Genomic DNA, 13,672 nt, shown 5'->3' on the forward strand with positions numbered 1-13,672 from the left:
TCCTCTCTTAAGATGGTCCTTTTGAGAATGAATCCATAGTTATGAACTCTTTGCATGCCCTGAAGTACAAGGCTACCTACCACAGAATATGCCAACATCTATGGTGAAAGCCTGACTTGCTTTTGTTTCCATTTCCCCTAGTATGAGGCTTGGAAATTAACCTTTTTATCACCCTATACCTAGGCAGTTTGGATTTGATATACATTATTTCTGTGTAACTTATCTTTAAGGCTCCTGTAAAGATACATTTCCTGTGTCATTGTATGCTCATCTTTCAGAAAATGAATTAAGTTACTGATCTCTCTTGGAGGTGTGGTGGAAGGGGGGTTGGGAGAAAGCAGGCCAAAATGTGGGGTGGAAAAAGGTCTGTTTTGCAGGGAGGCGGCAATGTGTCACGCAGGCAGAAGACATGTACAGTCACCATGACTCCTGTTGACCTTTCAAGTTCAGAAATACACTCTTAGCCAATGACTCATCAAGATTTATCAACTACTCTTTTGAGTAGAAAATTATCTTATTGAGGGCTAGTGGGATCAATCATATTTGAAATTTTTTTCAATGTTTTTTCATTTTTGAGAGACACAGAGAGAGAAACAGAGCATGAGTTGGGGAGGGGCAGAGAGAGAGGGCGGCACAGAATCCAAAGCAGGCGCCAGGCTCTCAGCTGTTAGCACAGAACCCAATATGGGGCTCAAACTCACGAACCATGAGATCATCACCTGAGCCGAAGTCGGATGCTTAACCGACTCAGACCCCCGGGTGCCCCAGGATCAATCGTTTTTAAATATGACTACTGTTATCAACTATGACAGTGGGAGAAGTAATTCTGAAGGGTGATACTGGAAAGAGGGCAGGCCCAGCCAGGTGAGTGACCCTTTACCAAAAGAAGAGAGGTTGAAGACAGTTGGCCTAATTAGCAGTTTTCCTGTTGTTAGCGGTCACTTTTCCTTGGATCAGAAGAGTATGGTGAAAAGAACACCAGATACCTTTCAGGAAGGACAGAGAAACAATTCTACCACTAACAACTATAGCATCTAAGTTACAGAATAAGCCCATCATGAACAGGGTGCTTCCCATAGTCCAGGCACTAGCTCTTCACCTTCTGGGCCACTTATTCCTGTTTAATTTCCACCAAACATTAGGTTCGGCGCCCACCCCCCACCATTTTTGGAAAATTCTCTTTTAGTTGTGCGTCTGTGGTTGCTGTGCCAATCTTAGAACTCAGATCCTAGGGAGAGGCACAGCTATCAAGCTCTGTTGAACCAAACTTGATATTGTACCTTACCACACACAAAAAGAAAATCAGTGCGCAAAAAAGCAAGAAATAAGTGCTGTTGAGAATGTGAAGAAAAAGGAACCCTTGTGCACTGTGGGTGGGGATGTCAATTGGTGCAGCTACTGTGGCAAACAGTATTTGTGAGTATTTTCTTCAGAAGATTAAAAAGAAAAGTACCATATGATCCAGTAATTACACTACTGGGCATTTACCCAAAGAAAAACAACAACACTGATTTGAAAAGATACATGCACCCCTGTATTTACTGCAGTATTTATAATAACCACGATATAGAAGCAACCTAAGTGTCCATCAACAGTTAAATGGATAGAGAAGACATGTGTGTGTGTATGTGTGTGTCCACATACAGAAACACACAACGAGGATAGAATATCAGGTAGCCATAAAAAAGGATGTGTTTGTGCCATTTATAACAACATGGATGGACTTCAGAGGGTATTCTGCTAAATGAACTAAGTCAGACTCAAAGACAAATACTGTATTTCACTTTTATGTCTAATCTAAAATAACAAAACAAAACAAAACAAAAACAAATGAAAAACTAAAAACAGAACCCGACCTACAAAAACATAACAAACTGATGGTTCCCAGAAGGAATTTGAGTGGAGGGATGGGGAAAATGGTTAAAGGAGCAGGAGATAGAGGCTTCCAGTCATGGCATAATTAAGTTATAGGAATAAAAGGTAATTTCATGAGGAATACAGTAAATGGTGACTGATGCTTTACTTGTGGTAAGCATAGCGTAACACAGAGATGTTAATCACCATTCTACTAAAATATATAAAATCAAAAAGAAGAAAATGGGTCAGAAATTGGCAAAGGGTCCAAGTAATTGGAACATTCTAGTCATTTCTAGTTTGGAACATGAAGGAAGTTTTATCCCCTTTAATAGTAAAACTAAAAATGTGAGACTTCGGGATTTTAGCAAAACTAAAAATGTAACCTTCAGCTCATGGAGACACATACACATGTTTATTCATTTTTGAGAGAAACAGGGGCAAGAGATGGAGAGAGGGAGTCTGACATCATGTGGGCATCTAGGTGGTCCTTACTTCCAATGCTTCCTGAGACCAGCTCATCTTTCTTCTTATACTTGGTAATGTGAACCAGTAATTCATGGTTTCCCTTGCTGTGAATCCAAGTCCTTTAGTTACAAATGTACATGGAACATCTAACTTACTCCTCACAACCTTCAATGTATCAATGATGAAATGGCAACTTAGAAAGGGTCAATAATAAATAACTTCTGTCAAGGTCATGCAGGCAGCAAGTGGCAGGCTGAGTTCTTAACTCCCAAGTTTGTCCACCAGAACCCTTTACCACCTTAGGCTTTGTTCTTAAGGTCAGTTTTATTGTCCTCTTTTATTTTCAAGAGAATCAAATGAGCTCATGTGAGGAAACTCACTTAGACTACTGAAAAATGCCATAAGCAAAAGCATTTTCACACTGGTCCAAGTGCGTGCTGCAGGCTGTCTTGAAATTCTTTATCTTCTACCTAAAATTAGGCTTGTTCAATTGTTAACTGATACGACCACTTACATCTTGCTTGTCTTTTTCATCTAAGGCTTAATTTCTTTATACTTGACAATGAAAACTTAACAGATGATAAATGATCGCAACATTAATTCAAATTTTAGAATAGATACAGTACAGTTTTAAGTCAGGGTCCATCAATTTCAAACCTCTGTCCTCAACATAAAAAGATGTGAGCCACAGAGAAGGCATTAGAATTAATACCTTAGAAATTAAATGACATCTCCCATAATTCTCAGCAAAGAAAAGGACTAGGGCCTCATTCCAGGAAGAATGTAAAAATGACTTGCATGCAACTGCCAGTAACATGAAAAGGTAAGAGATGGTATGTCCAACAAGAATGTAATCTATGAAAATAAAAATGCTATTTCATCCTAGTTATTGAGCCTGATACTACTCATGCCAAACAGGTTAATTGTTCACAGCAGCTTCACCGTTTAGCTTAAATAAAAGCTGCAATATTAAATAGCGCTACAATATTACTTTCATGTTACACCTAGAGAAGCAGAGTACAATTGTATTACATTCCAGTTTTTGACGAAATCAGTTATTATGTATATTAAGAGCTTGACCCCTGTGCCTATTTAAATTATGGTGTGTGACCATTTGGTCATATTCCCTTGCTGAGAAACCACCAAGTATCTTTGTATCCATATCATTAAACAGATCAAATCAGAGCTAAATTTTATCAGAAGTTTTAGGACATTTTTATCGAAAGAAATACTGATCATGAGCAGTGTCTAAGCATAGCTTTGCTAATTTTATTGGGATCAAGTTGGTGTCTGCTAAATATTGCCCTCAATTGTAACAGAGCATACCAGGCTTTGTGCACCGTCATGTCTCTTGTCTGTAAATTCCAGGATGGTGCAATGAAATCTGCTTGTTCTTTCACAGCCAGGAACACGTTAAAGATGATCTCGGATACCGTAATGTGGTTTCCAGAGGCGGTGGGGGGGGCGGGTAGTGAATGCCCTCAACTCTTCTGGAACAGTGGTAACATTTCAATACAGACAGCAGGGAATCTGGCCCAGACTGCATGCTCTTTGGTTTCATACAAAAAATGCTGCCAGGCTGGACAGTGCTACCCGTGGCAGGAAAGTAGGGCAGTATTCTCTAATGAGAGTCTCCAATTAGAGGCAAACTTTGTGTATGCAAATTTCAGTGCTCCTTTAGTTATCTGCACATTTTTTACAAGGGATTCCTGATGTGTGTGAGGTTGCCCACTTTATCAACTGCTGTTACTTGTTTTACAAATAAGTGTTTCAGATGTAAACTTTTGTTTTCCTTTCCTGTAATTTAGGTTACAGTCTCTGTTTTCACTTTGATACCTTTATTAATTAAAATCTGGGACTGTAGGAGGTAAGGCAAAACTCCTTTCCGTCTATGTCATCCCTAGCTGGTAAGGCTAGGATGTTACCCACAGTAGGAAATCCCCAGGAAACACCAGCTAGGTGTAGACAGATGGCGTCCCTCTCCCACACTGCCCCCACCATACAAGGTAAGTTCTTCCTAACACAAAGGGAATTTTGCCACCCTAAACATATAGATCAACTCAGGAAAAAATAGGAGCACCTGTGTGGCTCAGCTGGTTAAGCATCCAACTTTAGTAAAAAATACAGAGTTCATGGATTTCAGAGATGTGTCAACTTTTGATGAAGCTACAATTCAGGCTTCTGTCAAAATCTCAATCAATAAAATGCACATTCCGGAGAGATTAAGAGGCAAGCTATTCAAGGATCAGTGGTGCTCAAATTGGATAAGCAACACACACACACACACACACACACACACACACACACACACACACACGTGCCCCTTCACATCATATTGAAAATGTGTGTTTCTGAGGTTCCAGAGATGCTCATTCAGTAGAACTAAAGTCCTTGTTTTCAGCAAGCATAACAAACAACGGAAAGGATAACACTTTGAGCAGTATTACTAGTACCAGTAAGCTTCGTTCATTTACCAAATCCTATCAGAGAGTTACATATGGACTAATTACAGTAACTGACCACACAAGTGGCTTAACAGAAGGATCATTCACTTTTCTGAATTTTGTTAAAAATTACGTCAAGCGACTACACGATGAATCATTTTAACTTCTGTTAAACTTACATTGACAACACTGCCCATTTTTGGTCTGAAGCTTATAGTTTATCTTAATATTTGTCTTGGCTACCTGAAAATACAAAGAGACCCTGTTCGGAATCATGGCCACTTTCACTGACCCTTTACACTGACTTTAATAATAATTTTGTCCTTAGTGAGTGTATCAAATCCTTTCCAGAGGCGATTAGGCTGACAAAATTGGTCGACAAAATGGCAAAGGCAAATGTCCTTTTGTGATACATGTCTTTGTGTTAGGGCTAGTCAGATGTCTCAAGCAAGTTTTTTGGCCCACATTAAAAAAAAATGTTCAAAAACCACAAATTCAAGTGGTATGAGCACAGTCAAGACAGCTTCCCAAGGTACATCGTTGTGTTTAACGTATTAATACACCATGATACATTAGCTTTGATAATGGCCACTCTTATGTTCCTTTCAGCCCTAGCTGTATCACGTTTCACTCATTAAGTCAGACCATGCTTCTTCTACCTTTCCTGTAGGGTGGATTTTGTATTCGTATTCATAATTCTCTCTATTGAAACCAAAGGGGCATAACAAGTTAGAACCTTTCACCTAGATTTTGTCAGCCTCGTAACACTCCTAATGCCAAAACCTTTACCTAGCGCTGCCAGGTTCTTCCTTCTGGGGAGTAGCTCCAATAAAATTCAAATTATTTCGCCTGGCATCCAAGGTCTTCTATGGTCTTGATACAACTTGTCTTTCAAAGTCAATTTAGCACTATGCCTCCCATTAACATTCTACTCCAGCCAAACTCATTTTCCATTTGATTCCCCATTTGCTTTCCCACTCCCAGGTAGAATGCCATTTAGTTGGTCTTTAAACACTTAAGTTATACCAGTCCTTAGAGTCATCAAAAACCCTTGCAAGAAACTGCCAATAAAAACAATTTCTTTTCCCTCTATAACTCTCAGAACACCTTTTATATTTTTACCACATTATTTTTCCATTATCTTTATTAGGGAATAGGTCTTACTTCCCCTGCAAGACTGAAAGCAAGATCTAGTATCACTGTAAAATAAGCCCAGTACATTCTGTATCACAAGGCGGGCAGATACTCAACCACTTGTAGCGTGCATGAATTGAACAAACTGCCCCATTTTGAACCGACTATTCAACATTCATATTTGTCTCAGCAACGTGTGTACACCAGCAATGTGAACTGATAAACACGGTACAAACAAGGTAATCAGCTGAGCAGGGCGTAGTTCTCACCTGCTAGAGCAGTGTTCACTGGGGTAAGCCCATGCATTCAGGATAAGTAGCACAGACACTAGTGTCTCTTGCCCCATCACACTCAGTTCACAGCCATCTCCCACAGGCCAACATCGGACTCTCAAACACGAAATCTTCTCAGATCTGTTACATTGGGACATTTTTAAGAAATGTATCCCATGTTGGACTTTTGCATCTAGTCCTAATTGGCAGCTCAGTTTATGTGGGATAAGCAGTAGGCTTTCATCTTATCAGGCACCTGAGTGTTAAAATTTCAGCTCCAAGGTTTAGGAAGATTGTGTTAAGATTCGTCACCTTAGCAATCCTGCTTGGGATAATGCTAGCCCATGCACTGGCATGATGGGAACACTGTGGTCCGGGTCTAGTGACTCACTACTACTATTGACAGGAAGCTATAACTGGTTTCAATGGTGTTTTTCAGAAGACAATTCTTTTCCTAAGAAACTAGCTTTCAGAAAGTCCGTCTCAGACAAGTTCATGGTTACCTTTCATATATTCGTAGTTCTATAACAAGCTGAATTTTGCTACATAAAATATATGTATTAAGGGACAGACCCAAGTATATACTATGCAAGCCACTCCCTGAGTGTGTGTGTGTGTGTGTGTGTGTGTGTGTGTGTGTGTGTGTGTGTGTATCACTAGCTGGCACCAAAGAATCCATTCACTAAAGTAAAACTGATCAACAAGCTAAATTAGGAGAAAGCACAACCTGGGTTGAGGCTTTGGGTCCTAGCACTCCACCTCCAAGGACAGGCCATGGATCTTTCTCAAGCTTTTCCTTAGGGATCAACTGAAGAAGAGTATCTTCTATGTGTTCTCCCAAGACAGGGAAACAGAAACATTTATCTCCTATGAGACAAGAGGACTTGTAAGTCCAAGGGATTGTTTTATCATTGCTTTGAAGTCTAGAAAAGCATGATTCTGACTGTCATCAATTTTAATGGACTGAAGATCAAAGGAAGAGCCATGTGAGTCAACCACATTTCTAACTCCCGGCCCTGTAAAAACAGAGGATGTATGTTATTAACCAAAGTGCTCTAGAAGGCAGTGGTGATCTGAAATGGTGTCCCAATTCATATCCCTACCAAATCTCCTTCTCAAAAAGAATGAAAACAAGAAAGATAAAAGGAAGATTTACTCTGCCAGTTAATTGCTAGCAAGGACAGTCAGAGGCGTTACCTTCTCCTTGCCACCCAGAGTCGAGTTTAAAAATGAAAACTGACTAATTTATGTGGGTTTGGTGTGAGAGACAGGTGTCAGAAACTTAAGCCCAGAAGTACAGAAAAGGGCAGAGTTAGTATCCCGGTTCCCCAAGACCCGGACTGCTCACCATGATGGAGCAGAGGACCCCACATGGGACAGGAAGGAGAGCAGGGCTTGAAAATAATTCTTCTCGAAATTGTACCAGGGAGAAAGGAGAGGAAGAGAGTCAGGGTAGGGACTGAGCTCTGAGCTCAGACACATCCCAGCTCCCTCGATGATGGTCTGAAGGGTGTGGTCACAACACAAAAGGACATCCTAGAGCATCCAAAAGCCTGGCACAACCTGGGAATCCCAGTGACCACTGGCCTCACAAAATAATGTTGTACTACTTAGTTGCTCAGTCAACTTGAAAATGGAGGGTTTTGTTTGTTTTTGTTTTTGTTTGTAATTATTTAGGATTACATAGCTTTAAATAGTCAAGAGAACCATTTTCACAACAATGGGCATAGAGATAATTGTTAGATTAAGAAAGGGAAGATTTCTTAAATCAATGCAAGAAATAATTTTTGAAGTGAAACTGTTAACTCTTTCCTCATTTTTCCTAATTTAGATAGTACCACATGTTGCTATGTAGAATCCTGAGATATTTGTAACCTCGTACACTGAAAGCATTATATGTCTAGTTCTATACTGAACATCGTACAATGTTTTATTCCTGGGATGTAGTTTCTGTGTAATTGTGCAGCTTGACCACAGCAGAATAGAAATTCATAATTAAGATGGGTCATGTCCCCAGATTGATCGACTGGAAAAATTCTGTCTTAATGGGGGAGGGTGCTTATCTTTTACTTTAACTGATCTACCAGATGTTACAACTTAAAAAAAAAATCTTGTATCAAAAACTCTCTGCCACTGATTCCAAGTACCCTGGCATTTCTTTTTTCTTTAATATGGAGAATAATAATTACTGAAGTCCTTTCGAAGGGTGTAGGCAGAAGTTGAATTACTACTCTGTATTATATTGGAATTGCTAGGCTAACCCTTTCTCCGGTCTTTAAATTAACAAATGCGTTTGCAATCCTACAAAACTCCAGTTCTCTATGCCGTTTTCTGAAGAACTGAAACAATCACCGTGAATTGGTTACCTTGCTTTCACCTCATTAATACTTAGTTATGAAATGCTTTAAACCACTAAAGGAATATTCAGACGTTAATGGCTCCATTAGATATTTTCTTTGTAAAATTTAAACTCATCCATAGGTGTCAGTTTCTAAATTGCTTGAATATTATGGTCTCTTCTGACATCTTATCACTTCCTGTAGAAGTACTGCATTTTCATACAGTGTCACAATGGCACCAAGTATTACGATTAAGCACAAGACAGGAAATGAAAGACAGAAATGAAAAGAAAAACGACCTATAAAAGACAGATGGAAAGATGAAAGGTTATCTCAGGGTCTGTGGTGTGGACATTGACATTCACAGCTGTCCATTGACTTTGAACAGCCCTCCGACCTTCTGATTATCCCCTATGTTATGAGTCCCATCTTCTCAAAGTGGAACTAACAGAACTTCTGGTGTCCCTGCCCAACTATGATCAGCATCACATAGCAGGTGGCAGCTCCAGAGGTATTTTCATGCCCAGCTTCTGATCCCTTTCCTCCAGCCTAGGCAGCATCGCATCCTAGTTCCCTCTGCAAAAAAGACCCTATCACAGATAGAGAGGAGAACCACAAATAAACTATTTTCACTGGTTTCACATTTCTCTACATCATTCTATTGAGGTTAAACAGGTCTCAGCCCATACAATTATCTGAATTCTTATTGCGGCACAGAATTAGTTCAGAAATTTTATGCGCTCCTAATGCATGGCCTCCCAGCTATTGCCAATTTTAAGAAAATAATATCAATCTTTTTCCCAGTGCCTCAGGCTGGAATCACACCCAATGAAACAATTTGATTAGTCAAACAGGTTTTATATCAGTGGCTGTAAATAATTCAATGCTACCCTTTAGAGGTCATTTGATGAAATACTGACAGTTTGAAGTCACTGGCCCTTAGTCTTCCATCTTATTCACCTCTATCAAGTGCCCAAACCAAAGAGAAACAGATAGATACATGCAGCAGACATGCCCCACATGAATATGCATACACGTAATGAACATGGCATAGGAAATTGCCAACATCAGTCTGGGCAGCCATATGAGCTATTTGGATGATTCAGAGGGGAATTCAGTCAAAGTGAAGAAGAACCCCTTTTCCTTTCATGATCTTTAATTAGGTGGATCAATAGAATAGCTGTCACATTTTGGAAGGCCATTAAAATCTGTTAATTAATTGGAAGTAAGGCTCATCAAAGCTAGGAGTCTATTTATGGTACTTGATTTTCTACCATTAGCAGTTAGGAAACTGAAGAGCTTTCATTTCTAATTTTACTCTTGTCTAATTAACTCAACGATGTCCCAGTCTTGTTTTTCTCATAAAGCAGTTACACACAATACCCAGAGCCACTAACAAGGCACCAGGACCGGGCACTACAGACCAAATTAGAACCCACGTCATTGGAACTGGGCCCACTATTCATCCCCGTTGCAGTTTTTCTGCACTTTGAGAGTTGATGTCAAATTAGTTTATAAAGCACTTTTGAAAAAAGAATCCTGCTAAGCAGTATCATGAGATCATGGATTTAAAGTATTCCAGAATCAATCAGCTAGAAAGACCATTTCAAAGGCCAAACACATGTTAGTAATGCTGAATTGAAGGGTATTGCTAATCTTTACCCTTTGTTTTTATGAAGTTTCCTTATGCTTATCTTTGTCCATGCTCTCCCCAAGAAAGAAAATCCAATCTGTTTAACCTTTCAATTTTCAAAACTCTGAAAGAGCAAATATATGCATACCAGGAACATGCATGTGGCTAGCTTCAAGCCAAGTAGTACTATGTATTCTATTTCAGAAACAGCTCTGGAGTGTGGTGTCTCTTCTTCGTGCCCTCCGCTTAGGACACACTCCAGCACCCATTTAGTCAACATTTTTTTTGAAACACAAATTTGGTTTGAGGTACATGGAGACATATAAATTAAGGAGCATGATCTCTATCCTCAAGTAACTCATGGGAGGCAATCACAAAAGCACTGAGAACAGCAACGAGGTATGCAAAAGATGGTCAGAAAGTAACCACCAGATACACCTGGTAGGGGTACCTAACTCAGATTGAAAGAAGGTGTCAAGGGAGACATCTTTGAGGAGACGCCTTTCATATAGCTAATGGAGAATAATAAGAAATTAAGCAAGTGAAAACCCAGAGTGAGGCCATGTGGGACTCAGTGATCAGAAGGCAAGGGGATGGGCATTTCAGAAGGAAGGAAAACCTACACAAGAGTTCAGGGAGAATAAATGCCTGCTTTGTTTTGAAACAGTTTTTTAATGAAGGAATTAAGACCGAGAAATCAAGAATAAACATTTTATCAAGTTTTAGGCACTGTGTAGCATGTATTTCACACACAATGAAAATCTTGATGTATTTCAGTGCTGTCTACACCGGGGGTCCTTGGAGGCTGACCTCGTGAAACAGAGATCCTATTACACCACAAGTAGTTTGCACATTGAGTCTCACACTGCATTTTCTTATTTGTTTTTCCTAACAGGAAACAGGAGTCTAAACCAGACCACTTCAGGTACTGAGGGTGGGACTTTTTTTTTAATTTGAAGGTAGTTAGGGACTCAAATACGTGGTCTCTATTCTTAAAGCTAACTAATGTGTTTCTTAGTGCTCTGAACCCTATCATGAGTCATGGAATAAAAACCATTGATAGAGAGAGGTGGATAGAAAATTGAACAGAGGGTACTTGCAGAGAGTGGTAATTTTAGCACAAATGCCCCATTTGTCAACATAGATTACTGAAATGACAAGAATAGAACAACAAAGCACCTATCATGGAAAATAAAATGTGTTGTTAGATCTCTTCATTATCATCATGTGGTAGACTTTTTCAGTAAGTTTCTGTCCAAATCCCTCATCTAAATACCATTAACAATGTGCTCCATGAGGACCATGATCTCACCCCAGGAATGAGGCAAAAGGAGGCAAAAGCAAGGAGGAGACTGCCAAGAAGCCAGGCCAAGGACAAAAATATGTTACAAGGAGGAAATGGAGGAGAGAATAATAAACCTCAGAAAGAAAATGCCAAAGAAAGTTATTTTTAAAAATATTCTGGTTCTTAAATCAGCAGGCTGAATATGTAGCAGAATATGGAGATACTAGTTAGTACTGTACATCATCAGGAGGAAAACTTGATTTAATGGAAAACGAAATACTCCTGGATACTATTACTCATTCAGAGTATCAAATCACTATTCCAGGGAATAGTGGCAAGTTAGATGCTACGTGTAATTTTTTTCCTGTTTCAAGGACTTTTTTAAAAATTTTTTTAATGTTTATTTCTGAGACAGAGACAGAGCACGAGTGGGGGAGGGGCAGAGAGAGAGAGGGAGACACACAATCCAAAGCAGGCTCCGGGATCTGAGCTGTCAGCACAGAGCCCAATGCGGGGCTCAAATTTACAAACCGTGAGCTCATGACCTGAGCTGATTGTCGGTTGCTCAAGTGACTGAGCCACCCCGGCGCCCCAAGGACTTTTTTATTCTAAATATAGGATTTTCAGTTTATCATTTTAAGGCACTTTTTCTTCTGATACAAATGGTGCTTATTTTGTCCTTTACCATGTTGATTTAGCAGGGTTTTTATTATTATTATTCTAAGTTTTCAACAACAGTCAAGTTATTACTCCATGGCTACAATTTGTCCAAGTATGACAATGTAGTCAAAATGGGATTATTTGAGGAGCCAAAGATGAATGAGATTAGTTTAATGAATATGTGTGCTGGTGTTATTTCATCAGAGTTTTCTTATTTCCCTAGTTCAAAAGTGTTAGTAATATTTACTTAGCTATTCTTCTATTAACCATTAAAGCTTTGTAACATGCACTACCATGTAATTCTACTAAACTTTTTTTTAATGAAAATATTATTTCTTTTTTTAAAAATTAATCTCTATACCCAAGTTAGGGCTGTAATTCACAACCCAGAGATCAAGAGTTGCATGCTCTACTGACCAAGCAGCCAGGGAGGTGCCCCTAGATAAACTTTGAAAAAGAATTCTCAATCATTCTACAAGCCAACAAGCTGTTACTTAAAAGTTAAACTGTGCTCCTCACAGGTTTAATAGGAAGCTTGGTGTTGTTGTGTTTTTTTTTTTTTTTGTTTTGTTTTTTTTTAACATTTATTCATTTTTGAGAGACAGAGACAAAGCATGAGCAGGGAAAGGGCAGAGAGAGGGAGACACAGAATCCAAAGCAGGCTCCAGGCTCTGAGCTGTCAGCACAGAGCCCGATGCGGGGCTCGAACTCACGAACTGCAAGTTCATGAGCTGAGCTGAAGTTGGACACTCAACCGACTGAGCCACCCAGCCACCCCAAAGCTTGTTTTTTTTTAAATGTCAATTTTCCTATGTTACTCTGATCCAACAGGTAAGCTAGTCAAGGAACATGAAAAGGCAACTATAAAGCACCAGGGAAATACATTTTAACCCAAATAATTCAAGAGTGTGAGGTGTCATTTTCAATGTATTAAATTAGTTGACATATATGTATATGTATGTACACAAATGAAAATCTTAGCATTGGTAAGGATACCATTTATTCAAAAAAAGAGAATAGTGTAAATTGTCACAAATTTACCAGAGGCAATCAGACAATATTACTAAATGACTAAATGTGTACATCTATTTTGTAGTTAATTCTACTTCTAAGAGAATTAAGTTGATAATGAAGTTATGTATCATTAAAAAATTATCATGTATTGTCAGTATTGTCTTACAAAGTATTAAGAAACTTGAGCAAGGCCATACTGCCTTGCAATTGCTAAACTATGGATCCTGATGAATATATTCTTCATCAGTGATACCCAATGTTTCAGATTGTTACTAAAAAGACTCAATTTTTGAGTAAGAAGATTAAATATAGGAAAGAGATGACTGGTTAGAGAATAACTCATAAAAATTTGCCTTTTTTATTGTTTCAGGAACTATTTTGAGGATAATCCAAATAATTTTTCCCTCAGATTTCATAGCTTAATCATTCAGATTATTATAAACACTTTCCCCATATTAGGAAAAATCTTAAAACTTCTACTCAAAGATGTTGAGCAAATTAAAGGGCCTAGATCTTTCAATGTGTATCATCCATTAATTTTTCTGTTGTGGAAATGCGTGACACCACTT

The 13,672-nt window shown here is 38.9% G+C and overlaps 1 protein-coding gene across 1 annotated transcript; it reads left to right on the forward strand.

Moving 5' to 3' along the window:
• Positions 1-805: 805 nt before the first annotated feature.
• On the forward strand, positions 806-7,571 carry RBMX2 (RNA binding motif protein X-linked 2). Its single transcript, XM_086681990.1, is given in 4 exon segments — positions 806-864; positions 6,974-7,023; positions 7,026-7,205; positions 7,444-7,571. Coding segments are annotated over 4 exon segments (417 nt in total).
• The last annotated feature ends 6,101 nt before the right edge of the window (positions 7,572-13,672 follow it).

This window comes from Puma concolor, chromosome A2 (assembly GCF_028749965.1).
Source record: "Puma concolor isolate L17-30 chromosome A2, mPumCon1.1.hap2, whole genome shotgun sequence".
NCBI lineage: Eukaryota > Metazoa > Chordata > Mammalia > Carnivora > Felidae > Puma > Puma concolor.